We start from the raw sequence: 27,131 nt of genomic DNA on the forward strand, positions 1-27,131 counted from the left end.
GGGGCGCGTGACAGTAGCTCAACACTTCAGCGGGAGCACAGATAGCAGCACAACAACAGGAGCATCACTAAAACAGGGCAAAGTGTCTCGGTTTTGTATCGTAAAAATTGATTCAGTTTGAATATAATAATTCCCCACGCCAGTGCTTTCTGGACTAACTTTGTGTCGTAGCTTTATTTGTCGTCAATTCCTTCTTTTCCCTGGCTAATTCTCATCCACACCCCTCCTTCACTTTGCTAATACTGGGCTAGCTACCTGCCTGCACCATAACTTGCAACAACAACAAACGCCGACGTTTTAGCCTCCACAAAGACGAGACTCTCTGCAGATTAAGGTACTTAAAAAAGAAAAGAAAATGGCACTGTCCGACACAGACAACGGCGGGGAAGGAGGAGGAGGAGAAGCAGACGTTGTTGCTTGTGTGTTGAGCGGCTTCAGTGAAAGTGTCGAGACCCGAGCTCTCCTCTCCAGCCTGCCGGAGGTCCACGGGGACTTGGTGACCACGGAGTCCGCCACACAGAGGTTCCTGGGTGAGACAAGTCTCCACAGAGTCCCTTTAAATAAACTTCAATCAGTGTTTTACATGGTTTGGTGTCATGTAATGTTTTTGCCCCCATTTCATCCCACAGTGATAATGAACAGATATCAGGAGCAGCCTCACCTGCTGGACCCACACTTAGGTACATTATGATAAATACTCTGAAACCTATTTATACTAGTGCTGTTAATTCATCTGGTGGATGTATACAAATATAATAAAATATGAAATGCTCACACTCTGCACGTTTCAATTTTACACTAGAATGGATGTTGAACGCCTTACTGGATCTTGTGAGGAGTGAGAAGTCTCCCCCTCCACTGGTTCATCTGAGCTTTAAGTTTCTCTACATCATCTGCAAGGTACGTAAAGCAGTATTTTTGCTGACGATTGGAAAATTCACTACACTGCACAGTAATAAAAACAGCAGAACTCATATTTACTTATTCAGCAAAGCTGCCTGGCAAACTCACTAATTCTTGGTGTATACAGGTACATTCATTTTAATTTACATTTTCTCACCAGGTTAGGGGCTATAAGATCTTCATGCAGCTTTTTCCTCATGAGGTAGCTGATGTCCAGCCAGTCCTGGATCTACTGTCCAGGCAGGATCCCAAAGACTCAGAGGTGAGACCCTTCATGGGTAAAAATGATAGTCCTGCCCTACTCAGCAATCAGGTGTGAGGTGTGTGCATTGTCTTAGTTTTTTTTGGATTTACAAGCAGCATGTTTTTTATCGTGTACCCATTCCAGACATGGGAAACCCGCTACATGTTGCTGTTGTGGCTGTCCATGACCTGCCTCATACCCTTTGACCTTTCTCGCCTGGATGGCAACCTGGAGTCAGATGGTGGCGTGGCCCGAGAGTCCACTATGGACCGCATTCTCGCTATTGCAAAGGTGAGATAAGTAGAAGAAATGATTTGATTTGGTAAAGCTGTTTTGCGTTGAAGAGATCAGTATGTCTAGGTCTTATTCCCTGATACTAACATTTTATTTAGCCCTGATATATTTGTCTGTTTAAAGCATTATTCTATTGTGTGTGGTAGTGCTTGTCATACAGGATGAGTAACAGTATTTCTGTTTGTTTGCAGTCTTATCTAACTGTCAGCGATACACCCAGGGATGTTGCATCTGTTCTGGTATCAAAGTAAGTGCACAAATCAAAAAATAGAAGTTTCTTAGTTTGAAACAGTGAAACAATAATATAATACCCTTTCTTCAATAATTGTTTTGAACTGTCCAAAACTCAACAACTAATATCTACTGATATATTTTGATAACATACATGTGACATGCTTTACAAATGGAAATGAAGAAACCAGTAAAAAAAAACAATTACAACTACTAGGCTACTACACATTGGGATGCATGTGGATGTAGTTACTGCGAGTGTTTGCTGTAGTGGACATCAGGATACTTTGTTCTTTTACAAGAGTGGAGAATGTGTGCTACAGTTATCATTGCATTAACTGTTGTAAACATATGTTAGATGTGACATATCTGTAGTTTAAACTATAAGATTATTTAGCTCAGGTATTCTTTAAAATGGAAACTGAAAACATAGAATAAATATTCCGAATTACCCACCCTCATTTTTTGCTGTATTGTGCAAATGAACCATTTATTTTCAAGGAAAACCGAACAAACCAACATTATAATCTGTGTATCTGGGCTATTCTTGCTGAAGACATCAAGGTTAAATGTCCACTATACATGTTTTCTGTAAAGATTATGTCCATAATGGGCTCTAAAAGACTAATTTCCATAATAAAAACACAGCAACTCATTATAAACAAAAACCATGTACTGTATGCCGGTGCATATTCTCATTTTTCCAGGTCATAGTATTTCAAAGGAGGTTAAATCGAAAGCAACTTCCTAGACAAATAACTAAGTCCATTTGCTTTCGATTTAACCTCCTTTGAAACATGTACTGTATGTTATAATCTGTCCTGTAATTAGTTTTCCAACCAATAGAGGACAGAGTTGTGCTTAGAATATCCCTGCATGGTGCTTACATGATTTGTTTATCTAGATGAAACCTTTTATTTCTTTCTTGTCATATTGAACATGACTCTACAGGTTCATGACACGCCCTGATGTGAAGCAGAAGCGCCTCGGAGACTTTTTGGACTGGAGCCTCACCACTATATCCCAGACCAGTGACCAGTCAATGAGAGACATTATGGTGCTGGATGGGACTTTGCAGTCACTGGTAAACAGACACACACACCCACACTGTCCATACGCTGTTGGTTTTTCATGCACACCCCTCTACATTGTTTGATTGATCCCTCTGTCATGTGTACGCACAGTTTATTAAAGCCTGCAGAGGATAGTTTACAAGAGCTGACATGACTGGTATGTTTCACCAAGTGCCTGCTGTGGTTTTGGCAGGTGTGTAATGCACCTGCTACGAGTGTGGGAGACTCTAGAGTTTGATCGACAGCTTTAAGATTAAATGGTTTCTTTGCAAATGAGAACAGGGTTGAGGGTATTTTACATGTGTTTTCATTGCAAATCTTAATGGATCAGTGGTAGGAGGTATTTTCAAGTTATTTCCTACCAGGTAATAACATGTATCACAGCCCTTAAGCAAATACATTACATTCATATTATTGGCTGGCTCACAATAAACTTAAATAACATATTTAGAGAGTGTCCCTTTCTACTTAGTACTAGGCGTGGCTTTACTATGAACTTTGATTTCTGAGAATAATGTATATTGTTTTATGAAGTACGATTTTTAAATCTGTGATGCCTTCCCAAATATTATTGTTTTAATTTATCCTCTGCTGTATGTTACATTGATTTGTGTCCCCTAGGCAAAACTTTTCAAACATGGAAAACGAGATGACCTCCTACAGTATGGTATGTTACTTTTTGTTCCTTGTTTTGGGATTTTTTTTTTACTCTCTTTAAATTGTCAACTTCATAGCCTATAATGATATAAAATGATATAAATGATGAGGACCGTAGCAGCACAGTGGCATCAGTAGAATCTACACAATTTTCGGTTCAGTTGTTCTTGCCTGTGGTAACAAAGTGATTTATGTTCACAAATCCAAATGTCCAGTGTCAGGGGGAGATATTTAAATGCACCATGCACCTAGAATAATCACGCAGAGCCTTGCTGTGAATGAAAATGTGCACCTCTTTGATTATTTATTCAGTTCATATTTATGGAAATAAATATCATCCATCACAAGTTAGGATCATTTATTTTTTTGTGCACCAGTAATCTGCAAATCTCCATCTCTCTGTGTATGTTCCCAAATGAATACAGTAATTATATCACCAATTAAGTTATAGTTTCACATGTGATGATTATGTTTTGATTTGTTTCCCAGCGCCTACAATACTGCAGTGTCTGGAGCAGAAACGCCTGTTAGAGAGCAGCCAGGCCATGCTGAGGAAGCTTAGCATCAAACTTATCCAAAGGCTCGGTCTCACCTTTCTGAAGCCACGATTGGCTGCTTGGAGGTTAGATGCAATTTAAGTATAAATCAGTTCATTTTGTGTTTACATGAAACTTAAATGTGTTAATACCTAAAAGTATGGGTATCTCTGACATCAAGAATCAAGAGGAACGTACTCCATTCATTTTGCCATTCTTTTCTATCTGTTAGTTGTGTAATGTGTCAGAACACATTTGTCCCTGGTGAGATCGATGTGATTCAGAGCACTGAGTTCAGTTACCTAAAAAGTTTATGTGCTTGTTTTTCAGGTACCAGAGAGGCAGCCGCTCCCTCGCAGCAAACCTCTCCATGTCCCAGTCTGCTGCAGCTACCGACGCTGTGACCCCTGACATGGACACGCAAGAACACGAAGAGGACTATGACATACCTGAAGAAGTAGAGACGGTTATCGGTGAGTTGCAGCCTGCGCCCAGTTTAAACTGTACAACAACAATACCTCTTCTCAAGAAACCAAAATTTGCTAATTTGGCATTTTACAGAGCATCTGCTGGTAGGGCTGAAAGACAAGGAAAACATTGTGCGCTGGTCCGCAGCAAAGGGGTAACAATCTGTCCTCACATAGCAAGTTTGATTGATTGTTGCTACTTATATTTGTATTATTCAAATCAACAACTCCAGAGTGGTTAATGTTGTTTAATTTAAATGTTCAGCATTGGGAGGGTGACGGGGAGGCTTCCCAAGGAGCTGGCTGATGAGGTTGTTGGATCATTACTGGACTGTTTCAGGTAGGTTCATGCTAGATGCATATTGTCTTGTTTTTCTAACCACCAGGTTCTGCCATTTCTTATTTTTAACACTGTGTTTTTTTCAGAATACCTGTCATGTCACAGGCTCAGTTATTCAATTGGTCCCCTATCCCAGAAACCTGTTCTATGTCTTTGATCCGTGTCTTGTTTTTAAAGCTTCCAGGAAACAGACAATGCTTGGCATGGAGGCTGCCTGGCACTGGCAGAGCTTGGTAGGAGAGGCCTGCTCCTGCCTTCCAGATTAACAGATGGTATGTGACCAATTATGTGTGTTGAAATATTTATAATCAATGCTAGCAAGGAGGTCAGTTTTTGTAGCTTCTTTATTCAAACTGTTTACATTCATAGTGCATTTATTTACACAACTTTCTATATTACAAAATATGTCCAAATTTAAATATTAAGAATACTTTCAAAAATTACTTTTTCCCTTTCCAATCAAATGTGAGAAAAATACATATTAACAAACTTTTGACAGTCTTTGCATTTTTGTTGTTTTTTTTACAATTGACCTCATGGCAGGTCTTTAAACGCATCACATTTTCTCCTGCAAGTATAAACAAATCTTTCAGTGCTTAATTAACATTTTAACATTCGTATTATCTAATTTGATCCTTTCATATTTAGGCTTGCAGTGAAAAATGTGGGAGATATTCTGTCCCTCTTCCTACTGTTTATAACAGTCAGAAGCTATTTGTTGGCGTCAGCGAGGCCGCCGTCTCAGAACCTTTCCTGGTGCTTTTGCTCTCTTCTTCGGTCCTTGGCAGTCATTTTCAGCCGGGCCACTGTTTGCTCTTTTCACGCCAGTTGCCTTCGCTTTGGATGTGTGTTTGATTTTCTCTGGTGAGTCAGGACTTGAAGCGTCTGTGTCTGTGGAATCCTTTGAAGGTCTGTCTGCAGCGCTGAAATCACATGCGGAGGCAGCAGAGCTGGCCGTGGCTAGCTGACAGAGTGCCAGTGCTGCAGTCTGCCTCTGGTCACATGGCTCCTCATCCAGCTCAGCGTCCGGCCCCTGCTGGAGATCTTCGGGGCTGCTGTGAGATGTTCGGAGGCTGAGATTCAGAGGCAACTCATCTGCTTTTAATGTCTCGGTGTCTGAGCACCTCAGTCTGTGGTCGGATGGACTGTTTTCTTTATCCTCCTTTCTTGTCGAGAGGTTTAGTGGAGCCAGATCTTCTCTGCTGTCCTCATCCTCTTGCTCTGATGTAGTTTCAGGACACGTTTCGGAGACAGACATGGAGGAATACCTGCTGCTGTCGGATGACCTGAAACGGACAGACCAAAATTTAAATTTAAGCACTCTTAACCATTATTGCAAATCCAGTTTTTGCAGCTCACTTAAGCCAAAATATTTTTGAGAAAATAAAAAAACAGAAATAAAATGTGGTACATTCTGCTTACCCTCCATCCACACGTAGAGCTCTTAACTGCAGCAAGCTTTCAGCACACTTCTCCTGTCTTGAATCATGTGTAATGAGTTGCATAGCTGTGTCTGTGTGTCCCTTTTGAGCGGTTGTCTGTGGCTCACTCGTGCTGGTGTAGGGCTGGACCTCTGTGTCTCTCTGTACGGTGTGTGCATGGCTGGGTCTGTCGGGGGACCCCAAGGCTGAACAACCCGCCTTGGGGCTTAGCCTGGTTGCTTTATCTCCACTCTGCCCATGGTTGCTCTGCTCCTGCGGAGATGTATTGAGGCTGTTGGGTCTGGGACGGGAAAACGCGTATAAGTCAAAGTCCTTTGGCCCAAGGGCCTGGCCGTACAAATCCAAAGGAACATATCTGGGTCCTGGAATCGGCATGGGGAGCTCGTGTGGTCTGTACATGGCATAATGCAAAGGGTGGGGCGGGTGAAGAGGATGGCAATATCTGTATGCGTATGGAGGAAAGAGGGGAGCATGAGGTGGGGCTATGGGTTGTGGCACCACAGGTCTCTGGGGATCCAGAAACTCCGGACGGAAAGGAGGAGCATTTGAGTCGTTGGCGTGGGGGTTTCCTGGGAGGTAGTATGGCGGATAGAGGGGCCGGTCTGGCAGGAGATAACTCGAGTATTCAGGAACCATGGGAGGGGGTAATGGCTTTATGGGAATGGAGGATGAAATCGCGCCCCATGGGAAGCCCGGGTGAGTGAAAGTAGGAGCAGGAGTTTGCGAGTCCTCCGACTGCTGCACAGATGACTTGAAGACATCTGCTCCGTCACGGTTGGGTGTGACAGGGGAGAAGGCAGATGGGCGCGGCGGCAGAGACTTGGCCTCGTTGCTCTCCTTGCTCTCTCTCTCTTTGATTTCCATTTTGACCGGACTGTCGCGCTCAACGTCAACATGATCCGTGTCTTCTTCGCTCTCGGTGGTCTTGTCCTCCTCACCTCCCTGGCTCTCAGGATTGCTGTCCTGAGCCGGGGCTTTCACGGGGCTAGGACAGTCCTTAGGTTTGACAGCAACTCCCTTCACTATGGCCTTGACCTGTCGAGCTGTTTGTCCGGTTTTCTGTGACATCAGGGAAATCGAGTTCTTACACAAGTTGTATTTCATGTGGTTGAAGAGGTGGGACTTCTCGTTGCAGGTGAAAGGACATTGGAAGCACTGGTATTTGAAGGGCTTGCCTGGCGGACGGGGAATATAGTGGGGCCTTTTGGGCTTTCGTTCCTGAGCAGTCTGCATGTTGACACACTGACGCACGTGTCCTGAAAGAAAAATACAGCAGTTGAAGCATTAATGGTTTAGATTTACATCTTTTCTGAAGGCTGTTGGAGAATGTTGCACTTAAGGAAATAACAGAAACTTGTGAATCATTGCAACTTTTGTGCCAGATTCTTATTGAGTAATGAGGCTGATAAAGTTGCTTGACTGGTTCAGGTGAAGAGCGGTTGTCACTGGAAGGTTTTTTTTTCTCTCTCGGTGTTTCTCTAGCTGCTCGGCCAGAAAATCTCTCGCTGCACAAAACACTGCACCCTCGGGCTAATGTATTTCTACAACTGTTACTTCACGTCGAAATATAGAAATGGGTAAATATGAAAACCTATTTCCTGTATGCAAAAAACCACCTGCATGTTTGCGTAGGTGCAGTTGCATCCGTGTGGCGTTTGATTGATTGGCAGCACCCTGCAAGACCTCAGCCTGGCCTGTGTGCTCACCTGTCTATCATCCTGAAATCGCCCCACTCATCTGTCCTGTTAGAAAACTGCCTAAGCACCCGGCAGGTAGGTAGGTGCTGGGCAGAGTAGGCACTTACTAACACAGACCTGGAGGGCATGCAGAGACTTGCTCCTCTCTCCCTCAACCTTACTAAACTCCTATGCTGTCGGCGTGGGAACCAACAGCCACCTGCTTCCCATGACTACACCTGCGGGATGCACTCAGTTTCCCCATTCATCATTTGATGAGCTCACCGGCTATGGAAATCCCCAAAAAAAGTAATTATTTTAACAAATTTTTATGTAAAGTAGCAGCTAAAGTGGGCGAAGCAAGTGGCATCTGAAGCACGCCCGGCTCACCTTTAGTAATGAAATATCACCTAAAGCTGTGAGTTAAGTGCTGGTAGGTGTTGAGGAACCTGCTTGTCATGCGCTGTCGCAAGAAGTTGTCACTCGAGTTTCTGCCAAACTGTTGTAGCACGCAAAGCCACTCCCTTCTTCATTAGAAAATGACTTTTAAACATTTATCCTCCTCACCATGAATATAACACAGAAATAACTGTTGTTTTTTTCTTTGCAAATATGCGCTTGGATTCTAAGCTGTTTTTTTTATTTACACACCAGTCTGTATATGTTACAAAGAAAAAAGTCAGTTATTTAACTAACTCTTTTAAACTTTTCTTAAAAGTTAATCTACAGAGACCAGGCACTCGAAGTAATACATACAACCGTCAGTGCATCAGTCTTGGCAGTGCAAGCAGGGGCTAGGTAGATGCATAGGAAACAGGTGCATGCAAAGCTCGTACCTACTTAAAAACAGCTTAGACACAGTAAACAAACAGCAGCTTTACAGCACTTAGACAATCTTTTCTAAAAACACAGGGTTTGACAGAGTGCTGGATATAGATAAACATAATTAAACGTAATCCAGTGTTGGTTGTTTATAAACAAAAGAGGGATATTAGAAAAAAAGGAGAAAAAAATTACCTGCTCTGGTTGTAGTGAGCGTGTCCTCTCCTGGGTATGTGGCCTGCAGAGAGCCGCTCCACAGCGCTGGCTTCGGGACACTTTCTTCCAATATGTGTTCAGAGTTCAGAGTGTATGTGTGAAAGTGTGTGATGGTGCATGTGTCTGCTGTATTTGGTGATGTTAGTTGTGTGGTGAGTTTCTCTCTCTGAGGTGTTGTCTCACCAGTGGGTGGGGCTTCAGCCCAAACAGCAGGGCCCTGAGGCAACATCGATGCACCTGATATTAGTCAAGCCTAAAGCGATGATTTACATGATGGTGCTGAGTTGGGGGGCTTCCTCTTCCCCGCTCCATCGCTCTCTTTTGTGGAAATGACCACACAGGCCTCATTCTGCTGTTGCTGAAAAAAATATGCTAATTTACATGAACGCATCAAGTTTCAAGTGAAGTTCACGCGCAAGCTGGCAAGATCGACATAATATTTGCATACTTCCAGGTACAATTACTGTTGCTCTAGTTTAGTTTTACCTCACTTTTAGGTGAGCAGTGCACAAAGAAAACAACAGACTTGCTATGCCAAGCATATTGTGTTTTCTGACCCAATTAAAGATAGAAGTATCACAATTTGCTCCTGCTGCTTTCAGTCATTTTTTTTTTTTTTTTCAGGCAAAAAACCAACACAAAATGTTTCTCAGTGTATTTCTTAATAAGGTGCATGTTGGAGGTTGTAACTATAAAATGAATAAGAATGTGACCACATTTGGAGGCTCATCAGTTTATGGAAAAGTAAAAACTTAATTTAAAATAACCTATACATTCGTTATAATTGTAAAATAAACAGTGAATTCAGCAATCATGCAGGAACTCAGTGAGTTGTTCCTGGTCCATGGATATGGGCTGTCACCCAGGTGTGAAGCTGAAATAGTGACTTTAACTCTTCCTCGCACCAAGGTTGTAAACAGGATATGTAACAGGTGTTTTGGACATAGTTTTCATTCTCTGATTTCTGTCTTTTTGTTTTTTTAAGATAAACCACTGTCTTGTTTCTGTTGTCTGCCTGCAGTTGTGCCACTCATCATCAAGTCTCTGACCTACGAGGAGAAGAGGGGAGCCTGCAGTGTTGGTACCACTGTGCGTGACGCTGCCTGCTATGTGTGCTGGTCCTTTGCCAGGGCTTATGAACCCAAGGAACTCAAGCCATACGTCACTCAGATTGCAAGGTAAAGCTCTTTTACTTTACTACTTTACTTAAATTTTATTACTAAAGTCTGACATCACAAAGTGTATCTCACCTAAATGAAATAATCATGAAGGAACACCAAAGTTTAGTACTTCTGGCTGTGGAAATGAAGTTGAGGCTGTTGTGAACAGAGTGGAAACAGAGCAGCACGCCTCTTGAGTTTGGATAGGAAGATGAAACAAAACAACTGATGTTTTATTTACATTTGGAATAGCCAGGAGACAGGCATTTGTGCACAGCTTGAAGTTGCTGTAAAACCACAAAAATAGCATTTAATATCTGTGAAGAACTGTTTTACTGTTCTGAGAGTTCCCTCACTGGGCCCAAATGATGTATTTTTTATTAATAATAAGTTTGTATTCGCCACAGAAGCATTAAAAAAGATGTTAAGAGTCATCTACAAAGTAATTATCTGCCTTTTTTGTAGTCTTTTTTTATAGTCTTTTAAATTGTCCTTAGTCCTAGTTCTGCTTGTCTCATTTGTGTATGCACTGTACATTGTGACAGTATATTACATAGTTATCTGCAGAGTTAAGAGAAAATTGCCACTGTCAACAACCTGAGCAACACTGTTACACTGTCTGTTGTCAACAGAAACAGAGGCTGTGGCTGTTCTTAATGGGTGTATATTCCTTCGCTGTACAGAAAATGATAAATCAACTTTGAGTAATCCGTAAGATTTTTAGTCGGCAGCTCAATGTGAATTTCAATATCAATAAAATTTGCATAGAAGCTGCAGGTTTTGCCTCTAAGCAGTTATTCACCGCCTCAAACCAGTTTTTCTGTGCCATGCATGTCCCCACACAACCAGAGCACATACTTGTCTGTCGCTTTTGTGCCTCTTCCCCGAAGAAAATTGCAGTGCACTCTTTACATTAATTACAAAAGACCTTGGGTATCTATAGGTGAGCGTCACATGTTGTGTATGTGACTAAATACTAAAGGAATTCAGAAGTGACAATCATTTCATCTCAATCTTTAGATATCATTATCACCACTATCGTGTTTAACTTTCACTGCTGCTAAACAGTGCATGCTCATGCTGTTGACTGATGTGCCACAGTTACACTGGTTCTTCCATGCATATTGCACTTAGCTATGTTGTCATTCTGAATTATACTTCAATCAGTTATGCAGCTGTAATGGAAACCATGATCAAACTGTCTATGGCATTACCAGGTCCTGCTCATCCCCTGTTTAACTCCATCCCAATGGGGAAGCACAGAGATGACTTTAAAGGGACAACGAGCAGTTTGTATTTGGTTATAAAAGAGTCTCATATTAATGTTGATGAATCTACGTTACCCACTTCTTAATGGGTCCATTTTCGATAAATACATTGTTTTGTCTTTATAGTTATTTATTTTTATTTTTTTTTAAAGTATATTTTTTGGCTTTTCATGCCTTTATTTGATAGGACAGTTGAGAGTGTGACAGGAAATGGGAGGCAGAGATGGGGGGAATGACATGCAGGATAGGGCCGTCCGACGCGGGACTCGAACCGGGGCCGCCTGCAGCGAGGACTATAGCCTCAACACATGGGGCGGGTGCTCTACCAACTGAGCTAAACTCCGCCCCCTTTATAGTTATTTTGTTATTATTATTTAGTGGTTGGCTTGCCCCGCATTTCCTACATTTTCGGTTTCCTGGACGCTGCCCGGCGGGTCATGATAATAACGCCGCCGAATCGCCGTTTATGGTCGGAACTACGGCGGTATCTGATCGTCTTCGAAGCCCTGACTTTCATTCTTGATGAATGAAAACATTCTTGGCAAATGTTTTTGCTTTCGTCCGTCTTGTGCCGGTCCAAGAATTTCACTGTGTGCACGGAGGCTCATGGGCTTTCCAAATCTCCTCATTGTCCCTTTAACATTAATGTTCTTTTTGTGGATTTAGTAAAAAATGACAGTATATTTACAGAGAGCTGACATTTAATTGAGCAGCTTATTCAGACTTTACATTGTTAAATTTATGTAAAGGGGTGCATGTCTGATAAAGGGTTACAAATGATCGGAACAAATCTCAAGAGTATGACTTGACATGTTTTTGGGTCGATCAGTAGTTTTGCTGTAACCGAAGGGACTCTATGTTACAGTTGTTCCTTTGGGGCTAAATGTTATAATAAAAAGTGGCTTAGAGGGTTTTCTGCAAGGATCAAAAACAAGGACTAACCTGAAAAGTAATGACGAGGATCATAATACCACCCCATTTCAGTAGCAACCAGTGCAATACCATCCAGTGACGTGCGCTCCGTCTTTGTCACTGCTAACGGTTTGCCTCCTCCTTGTTCTCTTTTAATTCTGCCTGCGTGTACGGACCTGCGGCCTCTGACTGTGCAGACCAGCTCTGCAGAGTCAGTTTGAACCCCTGCGAGTACCATTATCACCAGCAGTCGCGACAACACCCTCCCTCTCCCTAGTCTACAGGATTGCCAGGTTTCGCCTGTTGCTGTAGGTTTCGGTCGCAGCTTGGCAGTAACCCTCAAGACAAGCTGATTCCTGCTCCGTTCATCACAGCTTGATGACATTTACAGAAAACTCACTTTTGTGAATGACCTCGGGGCATGTGCATATATACAGTTGTACAGTTATGCAGATACGTGAGTTCAGGCAACCTCTTCATTGTATAAGCTAAAAACATAATTCAGAATCACCTCCAAGGCATCATCCAGAGCGCAATCAGGACTGTTTTTTGTTTCTAAGCCTTCAGGGGAAGGGCAGTTACTAAAGAACCAAACCGGGGCAGTTAGTAAAGCTCCAGGCCTGACTCTTGCAGTTTGGAGGCAGGGAACATGGGAGGAGAACAAACAAAAGCCAACAGCAGTTAATGGCAAGCTGTCATCGTGATGTATTAGTGCGTTGGCCCCTCTTCAACAACTGACGTTCCCACCGCTCTGAAACTCAAAAGAGGCAGTGAAGAGTGGATGTATGCTGAGATCAAAATGTAACTTCTACGCACGACTTCCCGTATTGCAGGAGAGTCATGGTTAATCATATTGTGTCTGCGTCTACCTGCTGTGTCTATGCATCACAACAACATATTTGTCTTGTAGTGATGGTGTAACCCAGACTTTGACATCATTTTAAAATCTGAGTCAGAGATGCTTGACAAATTATTAAGATGTTGATGTCTCTGTTTCAAATATAATGTTAATCACAGAATAATGTAAAAGTCTATGTCAAAAATGAAATTACAAAGTTCAGACAAGCTCATTTTACTCTTTTTTTTTTAAAGTTGTTTATTCATTTAACATTGTGTAACCTTCTACATTGCATACAGCGGACAATGCTTTGCTACAAATCTTTCATCAGATTGTTCACTCTCTCTTCTCCAACCAATGCCTTTTCTTTGTCTCTGCAGTGCTTTGCTGATCACCGCTGTGTTTGATCGCAACGTCAACTGCCGCAGAGCCGCATCCGTAAGTCTGATTGGCTAATATCGTACGATCTCTTGACTAAAGATTTACTGTTAAATGACACACTTTTATGTCTCATTCTGTCCCAGGCTGCCTTCCAGGAGAATGTCGGCAGACAGGTTTGTGACCGCAGTATTATTGACTACTTGGGCATTATGACTATTACTGTGATTTGAAGTTTATTTGCTGCCAAACACCCAGGTCTTGCACAAACTTGCCATGTTAGCTAAAGCCTTTGAAGCCGAGAAGTTGCCTCCCATCAAGGTTTCAGGGCACAAGAAGGCTCTTGATTTTCCAACCAAACTCTGATAAAATCTCATTTCATTACTTGCATTACACTTCCATCAACAGTCATTTTGCTCAGTATTGAACAATACAGACTACAATTGTACGCAAATTTATGATATTGCACAATCCTCTGAAAATGCTCTGTTTTATGACCTGCTTGTGTCTCAATAGGGAACCTTCCCTCATGGCATTGACATTTTAACTGCAGCCGATTATTATGCTGTTGGGAATCTCAACAACTGCTATCTGAACATCAGGTAAGCAACAGTGTATTCAGGGTTCATCTACAATAACGTTTTCTTCATTGTAAAATACACAAGAGAAGCTGCTCTTGGGCAAATACTTAGATACCACACTTGTTTTGCAGACTAAAATGGTACTGTCCCATCCTTCCTCATTGACATAGCACTGATTTTAGCTTAGCTCCAGTGTCATGTATTGTTACCTGGAAGGAAACTGTCTCCAAGCACAGGAATTAATCGAATTCATAGCTGAATTTGGCATATAAGATTTGCTCCTGTCCCAAATATGGGCGATGAGAAAAATTCAGATGGAAAAGCTCAGATGAATGTATGAATAGGGGTTATTGAGGTTCCCTGAAATGAGCAGTTCCTAAACAAATATAACAAAATATTGAGAAAGTGTTAAATGTACGTAAGTAAGCCAGTGTAACGCTTTCAAAATCTAGTGTTGATATCATTTGTCGAATTTGCAGCTCAAGGTTGTGATTTCCTCAGAGAACACACACGTCGCTCCTGTTATGACATATGTTCAGTTCGGTTGGTTTGTTTATGAACAGCAGCACCTTCCTCTGGGGAGCTGATACTCTATGTATGGAGTGATCTGTGTCCATTCAAAGCAACACAGAAAAGCCTCTCAACCCTTTCAAGAATTTTCACCTTTGGCAGAAATGCAGCAGAACAAACATTTGAGCAGTGAGCAGGGATAAAGATGCTAGCCTCAGGATATGGCTGCAGAACTGCACATAACAGGGAAAATCAAATAAAGATGTAGAAAATGACGAGAGCTGAGTGAAATTGATTTTCTTCAGTTTTGAATTGTTCCAGAGATGTATCAAACGCTGGAATTCATTCTCTGTTTTGTTTTTTTGTTCCTGCTCTCACAGTGTTTACATAGCTAGTTTCCCAGAGTACACCAGTGCTATGATTGACCATTTGATAGCCATGAAGATCAATCACTGGGACGGGTAAGTATCTGAGTCGTCCCAGCAACTATGAAGAGATATATGTCTTAGATCTTCTTGATGTCTTGAACAAAACACCTTATTCTTTTATGTGCTTTGCAGTGTGATCCGTGAGCTTGCCACGAAAGCGCTTCATAACCTGACGCCTCAAGCGCCTGATTATATGGCATCAACGAGTAAGCTATGTCACCTTACCTGTTCCCCCAGCAATGTAGAGCTTTTAATAAAAGGAACTTGCTCCGGGGAAATGTCTTGAGGAAAATCGATTGGAACATTTGATTATTGGTCACTGGTGATAGATATGTACGGTAACGTGTTCCCTCTTTGTTGGTTTCTGGTTTCAGTTTTGCCGCAGCTGTTGCCCATGGCGGTGGGTCTCGACCTCCACACTCGCCACGGTGCTATCCTGGCATGTGCAGAGATCACACACGCCCTGTACAAGCTGGGCCTTCAGAGTAACAGGTAGACACTGTCTGACTTTACAAAGCACTTAAAGGAACCCTGAGCAAGTTGTGAATGTCCTTGTCTCTATGTACAGTATTAGTGTCAGCTTTACATTTCAGCGTCAATGAAAAGCATTTATCTCTCTGAAAGACAATTATCCAGCAAAGGTTGAAACCCAGACGCTGAACACTTCCTCAAAGGCTTGTCTAAACATCTGGATTAAAAAAGCATTCTGCATGCTACACAATATAGATAGATAGATAGATAGATAGATAGATAGATAGATAGATAGATAGATAGATAGATAGATAGATAGATAGATAGATAGATAGATAGATAGATAGATAGATAGATAGATAGATAGATAGATAGGGAAATTTGTTTTCAAGTCTCTCATGGCACCCAACGTACAAACACAATAAGAAACAGGCATTAAAAAAGAAAAGAAAAAAGCAACCAGTACATAGTATAAATAAAATAAACACACATAGGGAGGGAGAGCTGGATCGATACCAGGTTAATTGGGGGGGTCATTGTGCAGCAATGGCAGAAGGGATGAAGCTGAAACGAGCCCGTCTTCACCTCAGGGTCACTGCACCTCACAGATGAAAAAGAATATTTGCTTGGAAGAGACAGCAAAGGTTCAACTTGAAAAAAGGGTTTAAAAGTTGTTTTATTTTTCAGTGAAAAAATATAAAATCTCTGTGAGGATCAGCTTCTATCAAGCTGCTGTTGTGATGTGTGAAGGGCTAGAATAGAAACAGAAGCCTTAGGAGCTGTGTGTATGTTGTGTGTATGATGAGAAGAAATAAACTAATTCTTATGGGGCGGTGTTTAGCTCAGTTGGTAGAGCACCCGCCCCATGTGTTGAGGCTGTAGTCCTCGCTGCAGGCGGCCCCGGTTCGAGTCCCGCGTCGGACGGCCCTATCCTGCATGTCATTCCCCCCATCTCTGCCTCCCATTTCCTGTCACACTCTCAACTGTCCTATCAAATAAAGGCATGAAAAGCCAAAAAAATATATACTAAAAAAAAAAAAAAAAAAAGAAATAAACTAATTCTTGATTTGTTGCTTCTCCCTCTCGGTGTCCTAGGACTGTGCCCGACATGATTTCTTCAGAGTGCGTAGATGCATTAAAAAACATTCACCAGATGGTAAGGAGCTAACAAGGCAGACAAATAAACAAAAATATATTGAATAACCTGTGTCAAATATCCAAATATGTTGCTGATTTGACTCTGTGGACACACTTTCAGATCCAAGGCAGAAAACAGTACAGGTAGGCAGATTATATTGAACGTTCTCTTAAATTTAAATATATTTTCTTCCGGCTCATATTCAAATTACCAACTTTTTTTGTAGGGGTTTTGGTGGAGAACTCATGAGGCCAGCAAGTAAGTCTATAAACAAAATACATACAAAATAGCTTTCAAGGTTTTTAATCAGATGAAAGGTGATGAAAGACAGCTGATGTGTGCTTGTTTTTGTTTTTTTTCTGCAGTGTGCTGCCTCATAGAAAAGCTGTCCCTGTCCAAAATGCCTTTTAAGAATGATCCTGTGATCAGTAAGTACATTATTTTTAAACGCTACTACAGTATGCTTTTCATTTCACCAAGTACAGCGCCTCACATCTGATGTCATGACACTGTGTTTCAGGTGATTGGCAGTGGCTTATTGATGACACCATAAAATCTCTTCATCTCCACTCCACTGGAGCGAGGGATGGCATCATGGTAAGCTCAGTGTTTCCTCACAAAACTGAGTCAATACCACGGAGCAGTGAGAATGCAAATTTCCCTTTTTTACGTCTTACGAAATTCAGTTTCCATCATTCAGTAAGATATCCTCTGAATTTCATCCTGCGTCTGAAGGTTTCAACGATATCGGCTTTGTCCGCCTTGTGTGAGGAATACTACCAGGCCCAGGCAGGCCAGGCTGACTCACAAATGCAAGGTAGGACGAATATGGTTTCAGCTGAACAAGTTATACTCTCTCCACCATAATTGGAGAATAATCTCTGCATGGTGTTTGTGCTTGTCATGTGCAGATGCGCTGGTGTCTCAGTACCTTGAGGGGCTTAACAGTCCACAGATGATCACTCGCTGTGGCTCTGCCCTGGCCCTCGGATGCCTGCCAGGATTTATGATCCATAGCAAACTGAAGCAGGTGGGTTTGAGGTTGTATGCACGTTGTCAGGCCATTTGACATCTCATTGCCTCAGTATTTGGGCATAAAGTGTGTGTGCTTGTGTGCTTGTGTGTGTGTGATAGATCCTTGACGGCCTCAAGCAAATGTGCTCCGTCAGCCAGAAGGACGGGAGTTTTACAGAGGCGAGGAGAGATGCCATCCGAGCAATTGCTCAGTGAGTACTTCAATATATTTCCACTGACTTCTCATCTTTGCACCTTTTGTCTCCAGTTTTTTCTAAATTCATATTTTTATACCTCGAGGGTCAGGTGTTATGTTTTTGTGTCATCCATCCATCCATTCATCCAACCATCTGTCCTATTTTCATGAACACAATATATCAGTATCACTTTTAAGGGGTTTCCTCAAATTTGGCAAGAATATCCATCTGGGCTCAAGGTCAAAGGTCAATTCCCCTGTAAACTCACAAAACACCTTTTTGGCCTCTTGAATATGATACATCAAGACCATAACTCATGAATTCAAATGCTAATTATGACACAAGTGAATGGATAGAAAGAAAACATGGTGACAATTTATATCCAAGTGGTCAAAGATGAACTTCCCTGCATCATCATAATGTTCAGCAAAAAAGCCGTCTGGCTGTTGCTCTAACCCAGGAAGGGGAGATTAAGACTTGTCTGGTTGGCGGAGGCGTACAACCATGAGCCGGTAATTCTAGTAGTTATTTGTTAAAGGTTCAGGCCTAAGTCATGAAGGCCCCTCTGTCTCTCCCCTGTTCTTTGTCTTGTCTGTCTGCTAGCTTAACTTTTGTTGTAGTTGTGTGGGCTGTAACGCTAAAATAAACAGCTGGACTGACTTTACCTGCACGACCTGACTGACATGTCTGTCCATTGGTTTCTCGAAAAACCTTTTGTTTTTTCTCAAACTTTATGTATTTTATCTCACTTACCCATGTTCATGTGATAACTTCCTTGTTCTACCGTTAAACTTTTCTCTGTTCTCCTCTCTCCGTCAGAGTGTGTGTGAAGGCCGGTGTTTGTGCCGACGGTACTCCTGAGTCCAGTCTGTGCTCAGAGAATGTAGCGGACGTTTACGGCACCCTGCTCGAGAGCATGAACGACTACACGACAGACGGACGGGGGGATGTCGGGGCCTGGTGAGTGAAGTTATATACACGGAAACGCTCACGCTTGGCCTACAAAAAAGCACACGTGCCCTTTTAATTTGCCCCAGGGATCAGGAATGTTCCTCTGCCTGAGGCGTCTGGCGTTTTTCTGTCCCTTCACCTCGGGGACATGAAGACATGACATGCATGCCTGTCTCATAAGTAGCCCTAGGCCATGCTTACCGACTCGCCAGGAATGTCGCCAGGCCTGTCACTTGTCCTCAGAACATGGGAGTGGCTACTTCTTTCAGGCTGTCTGGATTGTTCCTCCTTGTTTACATGCCCGTATCACTCCTGTTCAATGTTGCCTTTCTTACACTGCACTTTTCTTGTGTATTTGACAGAACCCTCAAGTTCAGATCCCTGCAGCTGATCCCTGCAGCTATAGCGGCCCTGAACAGCAGGCCCCGCTGATCTGTCTGTCCAATATTGATCTGTCTGTCTGCTGTTTCACTGTGTCGTCATGTACTGTTGTCTGTCTTGTGACGTATGTCCTTCATTGTGCAGTCTGTGAAGACAAATTTCCCCATGGGGGACAAATAAACTTAATCTAATCTAATCTAATTTTTAATCACACCCATGCAGGGACATACAGTATGTACTTCTTTCAACATAAACGCTCTTCAGTTTCTCGTTGCCTCACATGTCACAAAATGACCATTCATCACCTGTTGCACCTGTTTCAGGGTGGGGCGTCCATGATGAATGATTCACGTAAACTAATAGTGCCCTGCAGCCATGAGCTGATTTAATTATGAATCTGTCAAATCCAGTGATTTTGAAATACAGTCTTCAAATGGTGCTGTATGGCTCTGTGCCAGCGTGTTCCTTTTTTACAAGACTTTTTGTTTTAAATAGATTGACGAGTGTGATAACTCTGTGATAAGTGAATGTAAAATAGATTCAAGCCGTGGTATGCCGTTCTTCTCTGTCTGTCGCTGTGTCCAGGGTGAGAGAAGCAGCAATGAGCAGCCTGATGGATGTGACCGTGCTGGTGGCCAGTGATGCTCCTGAGATCCTCTCACCAGACCTGTGAGCTGAAATCTGAAAACTTTTTTTTTTTTTTCTTACAAACACTACTCTACACATTAAAGCAGAAGTAAGCGATCCGGTCGTTTTGGCTAATGCTGCGTTCCAGGCAGGCTTTTGAGACCGTAAATTACAGCTTCAAGTCACGACTTACGACTTTGTAGCGTTCCAGGCAACCCACTCGTGTTTTTCCGACCTGTTTTATCGGTGAAAGTCACTATAACGGCCACTCGTAACTTCCGACCCGTGAACTCGTACCAGATCGAACTGGTACGACTTCACAGGTCGGAAAAACACGAGTTGCCTTGAATGCACCATAACGTCTTGTCAGCCGATGGAGTTAGCAGTCCCCACCCTCGTCCCTATGTCACCACATTCAGGCGCATCCCTTGGCTGCACACACAGCCCTGCATGCCGTTCTCTCTCCTCATTGGATAAAAACTGTAGGATACGAGAAAAGTTTTCTCCTCGGCTCAGAGCAGAGCAGAGTGACTGACAGACCCGTGTTTCGGTCCAAACACTCTATGTAAGTGATTGCTGTCGGAAGATATAACTATTTAACTTATATTAACACAAAAATATCGCTTACTTCTGCTTTAACTCTTCCCATCTCCAGCAGCTGACCATAAAAATTGTAAAATAAGTTAGTGTCAACCTTTTTTTTTTTATTTAGTTTGAGGCTTAGGTAATCTTTTCTTTTGTGTGTGTGTCACCTCAGTGTCTCGAGGTGTGGCCACAGTAACACAAGAAGTTAGTCCAACTTGGATCAAGTTGTTTTTTAATTATAATGCAGGAACACGATCAAAACAAAAAAAACGTTGCATGGATACCAGTGAAAGTTAAATCATGGTAATATTTATACCCAGTGTTGCCTTTGGGCATATTCATCAAACAAGATTGATTGATGGATCTTTCTTGTTCCTCACCTAGAATTTAGTGTTGTGAAACTTTGCAAGGTTTTCTGAACTAACCCTTTAACACCATATTCTGCTATTCTGTGTGCAGTGTGAGTCGGACGATGTGCTGCCTGGCTCAGCAGGCGGCCGAGAAGATTGACCGATACAGAGCCCACGCTGGCAACATCTTCCTGCGCCTCCTCCACAGCACAGAGCCCGCAGTACCTCACATCCCCCACAGAGAGGAGCTGCTCAGCATTTTCCCTGTGTGAGTTAATCCTACCCTGAACATAAAGGCCCCCTAAAAAGGCATTTTAAAATTTGTAAAAATGGTCTGCTATGACTATTTTTTGATTAAAATTGCTTTCCTACAAAAAGTTGTTTAAAAAAAACTCTCAAAGAGGCTTAAAACACGTCTACTATTTCTCCCTCATTGAAAAAACCAGGTTCCATGAATATTATTAGTATATTATTGCGTATGCAATGCATCATGACTTGCGCCCAACGTATTAAACCTGACTGGGTGCTGAAAAACTGAATCCAACTTTTTTAGACTCTGGCTTTGAAACTGCATTTTCAAATCTAAAATCAGTTATGGCGTGCATCAGCGACTTTGCTCCTGAAATGTCTTGTAGCAGAAGCCAAACACTATATTGACATGTTTCAAAAAGTCAATTTTTGGTTTAGGGGGATTTTAACAAAACAGTTCCTGTGATTTTAAACCAGCGTTGTGTTCCAGACTGTTTTGTTTGTTAGGTAAATGTACAGTACTGTGATAAAGAAAATATTTTATTCAGTTGACTTCATATGAGGCGTTGAGAACAGAAAGAAACGTGGCAAGTGGGTGGTTCCAAGCATCTTTGAACACTTCTGTGAATCTAGGCCGTCTCAGTGTCCAACATGTTGAAATCAGATTAGACCATCTGTAGCAACCAGCAGAGTTTTTTTGTTTTTGTTATTCTTGTTGCTGTATGCAGTTCTTGATGCCTCTCCCTCTGTATCTGGGTACATTGTCATGCTGCAGAATGAATTGTGACCAATCGGGTGCCTCCCTGATGGTACTGCACGATGGATGAGAGTCTTTTTAGTCCCTTGAAATCATTGCACAGCGCTGTATATTGAATATACATGTTTGATGTGGAGCAATTTTATGGACGAAAATCTAAATCCTCGACTCAACTTGGTTTGTCTTTCAGTGAGACCACAACCAGTCTGGACTGGAACGCTCCCTCCCAGGCTTTCCAGTGTATCACCCAGCTGCTCGGACTGCCTCAGTATCAGTACCACACCCTGCTGGGACTCACTGTGTCTGTGGGAGGAATCACTGAATCCACAGTAGGTCAACTGATGATGGGGATGGGAGGAGTAGGACATTGTCAAATACAGATGAGTGAGAGAATTACAAGGAAAAACAGAAAAACAAGCTTTCCGTAGAGAATCCATGGGTTCACCCAGTGTCGAATTTCTGCGTAAGAGTCGAACTTTGGGCCCTTTCAGTCACAGAATCTCTGAACACCAACAGGAAGCTTCAGGACGTGCTTGTTAGAAATGCTTAATCATGTTTCTCCTTTTATTTCACACTCATCTGTATTTTAAATATTTCCTACCATAATGATTTTTGTTAAAGCGTAACCATATCCACATTCAATGATATCATCAGACTGCAAACTAAAAGTTACATAATGAGTAAAATTTCAAATAAAATTTTCAACGGGAGTGTAGACGGAGTTCACTTAACAGTATTGTTAGTTTTGGCGTTTTATTGCTCTTAGAGATGTTGTCTCAACGTTTTACTACTCGTATACAGTTACAGAAAATGGATTTACTAGAGAAGGGGTATCATTTTACTTCGCTAATTTGTAATCTGGCATGTTTTATCATGCAGCACTGCTCCATTTCATTGTATAAATCTAATTTCCTCACATAATTAGGCCTGACTGTTTGTTGGGAGAGTGTGTGCTGCTTTGGCTGGTTCTTATTTGCAATAGGAGGTGTTTACACCAGCAGGAGGAGCTCTGTGTCTAATGTAGTCTCGTCCTCTGCAGACCTGCATCAAAGTTAAAAAAAAATTTCTGCTCAAGGCCTGACTTTCGCTGACTTCTGAAAGTCACAGACCAGGCCGTGTGTCTTATCTCCACCCTGTCTCAACTTGCAACTCTGCTGCAGCCACCTGGTTTTCCAAGCATTGATGCAGACTTATGCAGAACAAATTAATCAGACGGGGCCCTCGTGGTACTGGCGAGCGAGATTTTCCCATCAGTTGAATATTTGCATCGCAGTGCTAAATAACAACGTTAAAGCGTGTCTACTACTTTTCCTCTCCTGACCTTTTGCTCTCCATGACTCGAGAGGCTCAGCCTGGGGCCCCAAACTGGGGTCGATCAAGTTCTTCCCCCACCTCCTCCTCTGCCTCTTGTATGACCTAACCTGTTAAAACCAATCATTCCTGCCTGTAAAGATGTGTAGGTCCTGGCTGTAAAGATTGGTGATGCTTGGGTTATTTTTAACTTCTACTGTTTGTTGATATAATAAAGAATAATAAGTTTAAAGCCTGTAATAGCAGCAGCGAGGCCGCTAAAGTTGAACTCATCTGCCAGTGGAGGCCGTAAACATATTCCCTCTGAGACGATCTGGCTCTCGTCTTGCCTTTTACCTCCTGCTCTCCCAGCCTTTCTTTGCCACAGATACATCCTCAGAGACGGGAAGGACTGATATGTTTGCACAGGGTTGCATGCAGGAAACTGAGCCAAGACTGCATCGATACGTGGGCCAAGATTACCATTCTCACACCACAGGCGCATACTCACACTGGCCAGAAAGAGACGGAGCATCCACCGACTTTCCAGGAACTGCCCTGAAGGCCAGCCTAGACGCAGAGTGCATTCAGTACAGACCTGCTTTGGCCAAACGGCAGAAACCGTCCCAAGTTACAGATAGAGAGAAAAAAAAATCTTATCCAACGAGTATTTATAGCACTCAGGTGTTTCACAGTATTTACGGGTATCGTTTTTGGCTGGCTAGTTCTTCTAATAACCTTTAATCTCTGAAACACAAATAGAAAACAGATTATTTTCTACTGAACCGTTGGTAAGGAAATCACATGCAATGTTTCTATGTGATGTTGTTTATCTGCAGCACATCGTGTTGCTACAGTGTGTCAAGGTTTGACACTTTCTTTCCAGCAGTCCGATGATATCATCTGTTGTTTATCTTTCCGAGGCCCCCTCAGGTTTGTGAGAACACCGTCAATTTTGAGAGCGTGAAATGTTACAACATGGCAGTGATAGTACACAGGAAATAGCAAAATGTAAAAGCAGATCTCCTTCCTTGCAGACAGCGACGGTGTCAGATAAAAAGTCGTTTTCGCACCCATCCTCACCGCATGAGTAACCGCCACTCTCTGCTGTCTCTGTTCAGGCACATTTTTCTTCCCAGTCGTTGTTTGACTATCTGAGAGGGATCCAGGAAGATGATGCCACCCTGACACAGTTTGGAAATACTTTGCTGAGCATCTTCAGAGACAACCTCCGTAATGACAGGTACACACAATGTAACACACTTACATCTTTTTTAAAAACCCTTCTTCTTAAAGGGATAGATGTCAGTTATTTACCACCAGGGCTATAGTCTGACAGGACATATGAATGTGTTAGCCAGTGGAGCTAGCTAACAGTAGCTTACCAGTCCCTGGTTAACAGAACATCCAAGCAATGTCTCCTTAATATCATAATAATAATAAAAATAATAATCTTTGTTTATAGAGCACTTATCAAACGAGAGTACAAAGTGTTTATCAGAGAAAATGAGGATAACACTTAAAACAAGAAACAAAGATCATGGGATGAAATTAGACATTCAGCACCCTCCAATCAGCTCCTTTTAACTTTTTATTGTAGGACAGGCAGGCAGGACAGACGTTTCGACCGAAGTCTTTTTCATTGAAAAAGACTTCGGTCGAAACGTCTGTAGGACAGGCAGGCAGGACAGACGTTTCGACCGAAGTCTTTTTCAATGAAAAAGACTTCGGTCGAAACGTCTGTCCTGCCTGCCTGTCCTACAATAAAAAGTTAAAAGGAGCTGATTGGAGGGTGCTGGTTTTCTCTTCTCCTCTTGTTTGCCTTGGCCGTGCACCTCCACATGAGAGTTTTTTCTCCTTTTTTGAGATTCAGGGTGAGTGCTCACTACCTCCGTTCTGATGAAATTAGACATTAAAATGACAATAAAACTGGCAGGGCTGTACTGTATAGAAACAAACCGGTAAATAACAGTGGGAAACAGAAAAAAAAACAGCAGCTCAGGTAAAACCAGGAAATTCTAAACGAAAGAAATGTTTATTAAGTAGTGATTTAAAAGAAGACACTGACTCCAACCACCCTATTTCCTCGGGCAGGTCATCCCAGAGCTTTGGGGCTCTCACAGCAAAAGCTTTGTCCCCTTTAGTTTTTAACCTGGTCTCTGGAGTAGACAGAAGACCACTGCCCGAGGATCTTAAAATTAATGTCCCCTGGTTTCACAGTGAAGCTCATGGGATGTAGAAGAGCTTCTGTGGGAAAGTTATAGTAACTTATGTAGCATCAAGCATCTCTGTGTACATCCCCATGCTTCTGTGCAGTGATCAACAGGCTATAAAAAAAGAACAATCATGTCAGTAAACCCCTTTCCTTTGTTCTTCTTCTTTCTTTTAGGGTGACTATTGCTCTTCTTAAGATGCTGAGTCCGATGCTCGCTAACGGCTGCTTCGAAATCTTCGCCACACAAGAGAAGTAAGTGCTTTGTTTTAAAAATAAAATGTGGATGACATCTATGAGGAACTATGAGTCTTACTGTGTCTCTGTTTTCCAAGTCATCAGTTCTGTGTGGATCTTTTGGCTCTTTGCAAAGAGTTCAGGAAGTCCAAAGTTATTCCCAAGCTGCGCGCCTGTATAGCTGTGTAAGTCTCCCATCTCGTTGACTATCGTGTAAACATTAAGTACACCACTGAGGCAAAATGAAGCATTCATGATGGACTGTGCTGACTGGTGTTTCCCAGCTTCTGTGGGCTGATCCAGTTCCAGGGAGAAGTGAGAAAGAAAGTTTTGACCCAGTTGCTGATGATGCTCTGCCATTCCTTCCCCGTGGTGAGTTCACAAGACAAAGTCAATATATTTTGATGTATAAGATGTATGAGAACTGTTACGGAATTTAAAAAAGAAAATGCAGTAATCGGGTTCATGTTACAAAAGTCACACTCTTAAAATGTCAGTGATGTATGTCTTTGATTGTTGGTCCATCACTGTGGTCCAGACTTAAATATCACAACAAGTATTTGATGGATTTCCTTGAAATTTAGTACAAAGTTGGTCTTAATGATGTATTACCAAATGGCTGCTAAACAAAAGATGTGCCTGTTGGTTTCACCTGCACTTTGTTTAGTGCTAATAGCAAATGTTTTATGCCTCATGTGAGCTGTTATGTCTTGAATTTATTCCTCAGTACAGCACAGTGCTAAACAAACTGAATTATGGGCCGTTGTATACTGTAGCTCAGGCGCCCCATAATTGCCCCTTTGCTGCGTGTCATTCCCCCTCTCTGTGTTCCCATTTCTTGTCTCTCTCTGACTGTCCTATCAATTAAAGGCAAAAAGCTCCAGAAAATACTTTTTTAAAAAAACAAAAAAACAAATTTGGTTAGATTGGATTGGATCGTAAATGTTGCTGCAAATCATTAACATGTTTGCATTGTCATCGCGAGCACGTTAAGCTGTCATTAGCATTTTTTCTTACATCACTGTGTTCAGCCTCACACCTCCAGCTGCTGTGGTGTCATTATGTTTTTACATTTCTTTGTCACAACAGTAAAGACACAAACAAATGAACTTGTTTTTTCTTTCGCCTGTAGATAAGAAAAACCACAGCGAGTCACATGTACGAGATGGTGCTGACCTACGACGATGTCATCGACGCAGAGGTGCTGGATGATGTCATGACCCTGCTCAGTGATACTAACTGGTGAGTAACCACAGCGGATGTGATGTTGTTGAATATTCCTCATCAGGTAAAATTCATTCAGGATGTGTGACACATTATTGTGTCTTTTTCCAGGGAGAGCGATCTTGCTACAGTTCGGTCTCACAGGAATCAGCTCTGTGACTGGTTGGGAGTCCCCAGGCCTCAGGCGGTTGCCAAGGTAAGTGACGTCGGTTAGAGCTCGAGCGCTTGATGCCGGAAATTCTTCGCATGTCACCACCGTCTTCCAGTTAACCTTATCCACTCTGTTTCATCAGCAGAGCCCTGTCGTGGTGTCCTGAGCATCTGTGGCCGTGAAGACCAGCAGGAAATCATGTAGGTGGACAAAATCCCAGCAAATATAAATAATAATAGACTGTGAATGCTGCTCTCAAGAAGACGGTCTACTCATCTCCAAACAACAGTTTTACATGACAATAAATGGACGAAAATGTCA

The 27,131-nt window shown here is 42.3% G+C and overlaps 2 protein-coding genes across 3 annotated transcripts; one reads left to right on the forward strand and one right to left on the reverse strand.

Annotated features, from left to right (window-relative positions):
• Positions 1-27,131, forward strand: tbcd (tubulin folding cofactor D). Of its 2 annotated transcripts, none has more exons than XM_085784090.1 (39): positions 1-530; positions 630-680; positions 803-900; positions 1,064-1,165; positions 1,292-1,438; positions 1,633-1,688; positions 2,624-2,756; positions 3,367-3,412; positions 3,892-4,024; positions 4,269-4,411; positions 4,500-4,560; positions 4,671-4,745; positions 4,923-5,017; positions 9,923-10,079; positions 13,460-13,517; positions 13,604-13,633; positions 13,974-14,059; positions 14,929-15,009; positions 15,109-15,182; positions 15,351-15,468; positions 16,543-16,603; positions 16,706-16,728; positions 16,812-16,843; positions 16,951-17,013; positions 17,106-17,182; positions 17,321-17,402; positions 17,497-17,615; positions 17,720-17,811; positions 18,616-18,756; positions 19,714-19,797; positions 20,800-20,958; positions 21,887-22,025; positions 24,108-24,229; positions 25,376-25,453; positions 25,534-25,620; positions 25,720-25,807; positions 26,568-26,677; positions 26,771-26,855; positions 26,953-27,131. In XM_085784090.1, the coding sequence occupies exons 1-39, from the start codon at positions 356-358 to the stop codon at positions 26,974-26,976; spliced, it is 3,585 nt and encodes a 1,194-aa protein (XP_085640216.1). In that variant the 5' UTR covers positions 1-355; the 3' UTR covers positions 26,977-27,131. The 2 variants fall into 2 exon arrangements, with proteins under 2 accessions (XP_085640216.1, XP_085640217.1); XM_085784091.1 differs by having other exon boundaries at positions 26,956-27,131.
• znf750 (zinc finger protein 750) lies at positions 5,076-9,026 on the reverse strand. Its single transcript, XM_085784073.1, has 3 exons — positions 8,881-9,026; positions 6,168-7,443; positions 5,076-6,031 (listed from the first exon to the last, which is right to left on the reverse strand). The coding sequence occupies exons 2-3, from the start codon at positions 7,418-7,420 to the stop codon at positions 5,470-5,472; spliced, it is 1,815 nt and encodes a 604-aa protein (XP_085640199.1). The 5' UTR covers positions 7,421-7,443; positions 8,881-9,026; the 3' UTR covers positions 5,076-5,469.

The sequence above is a fragment of the Trachurus japonicus genome, chromosome 8, assembly GCF_045865225.1.
Source record: "Trachurus japonicus isolate A0001 chromosome 8, Traja_1.0".
In the NCBI taxonomy this organism is placed as follows: Eukaryota; Metazoa; Chordata; class Actinopteri; order Carangiformes; family Carangidae; genus Trachurus; species Trachurus japonicus.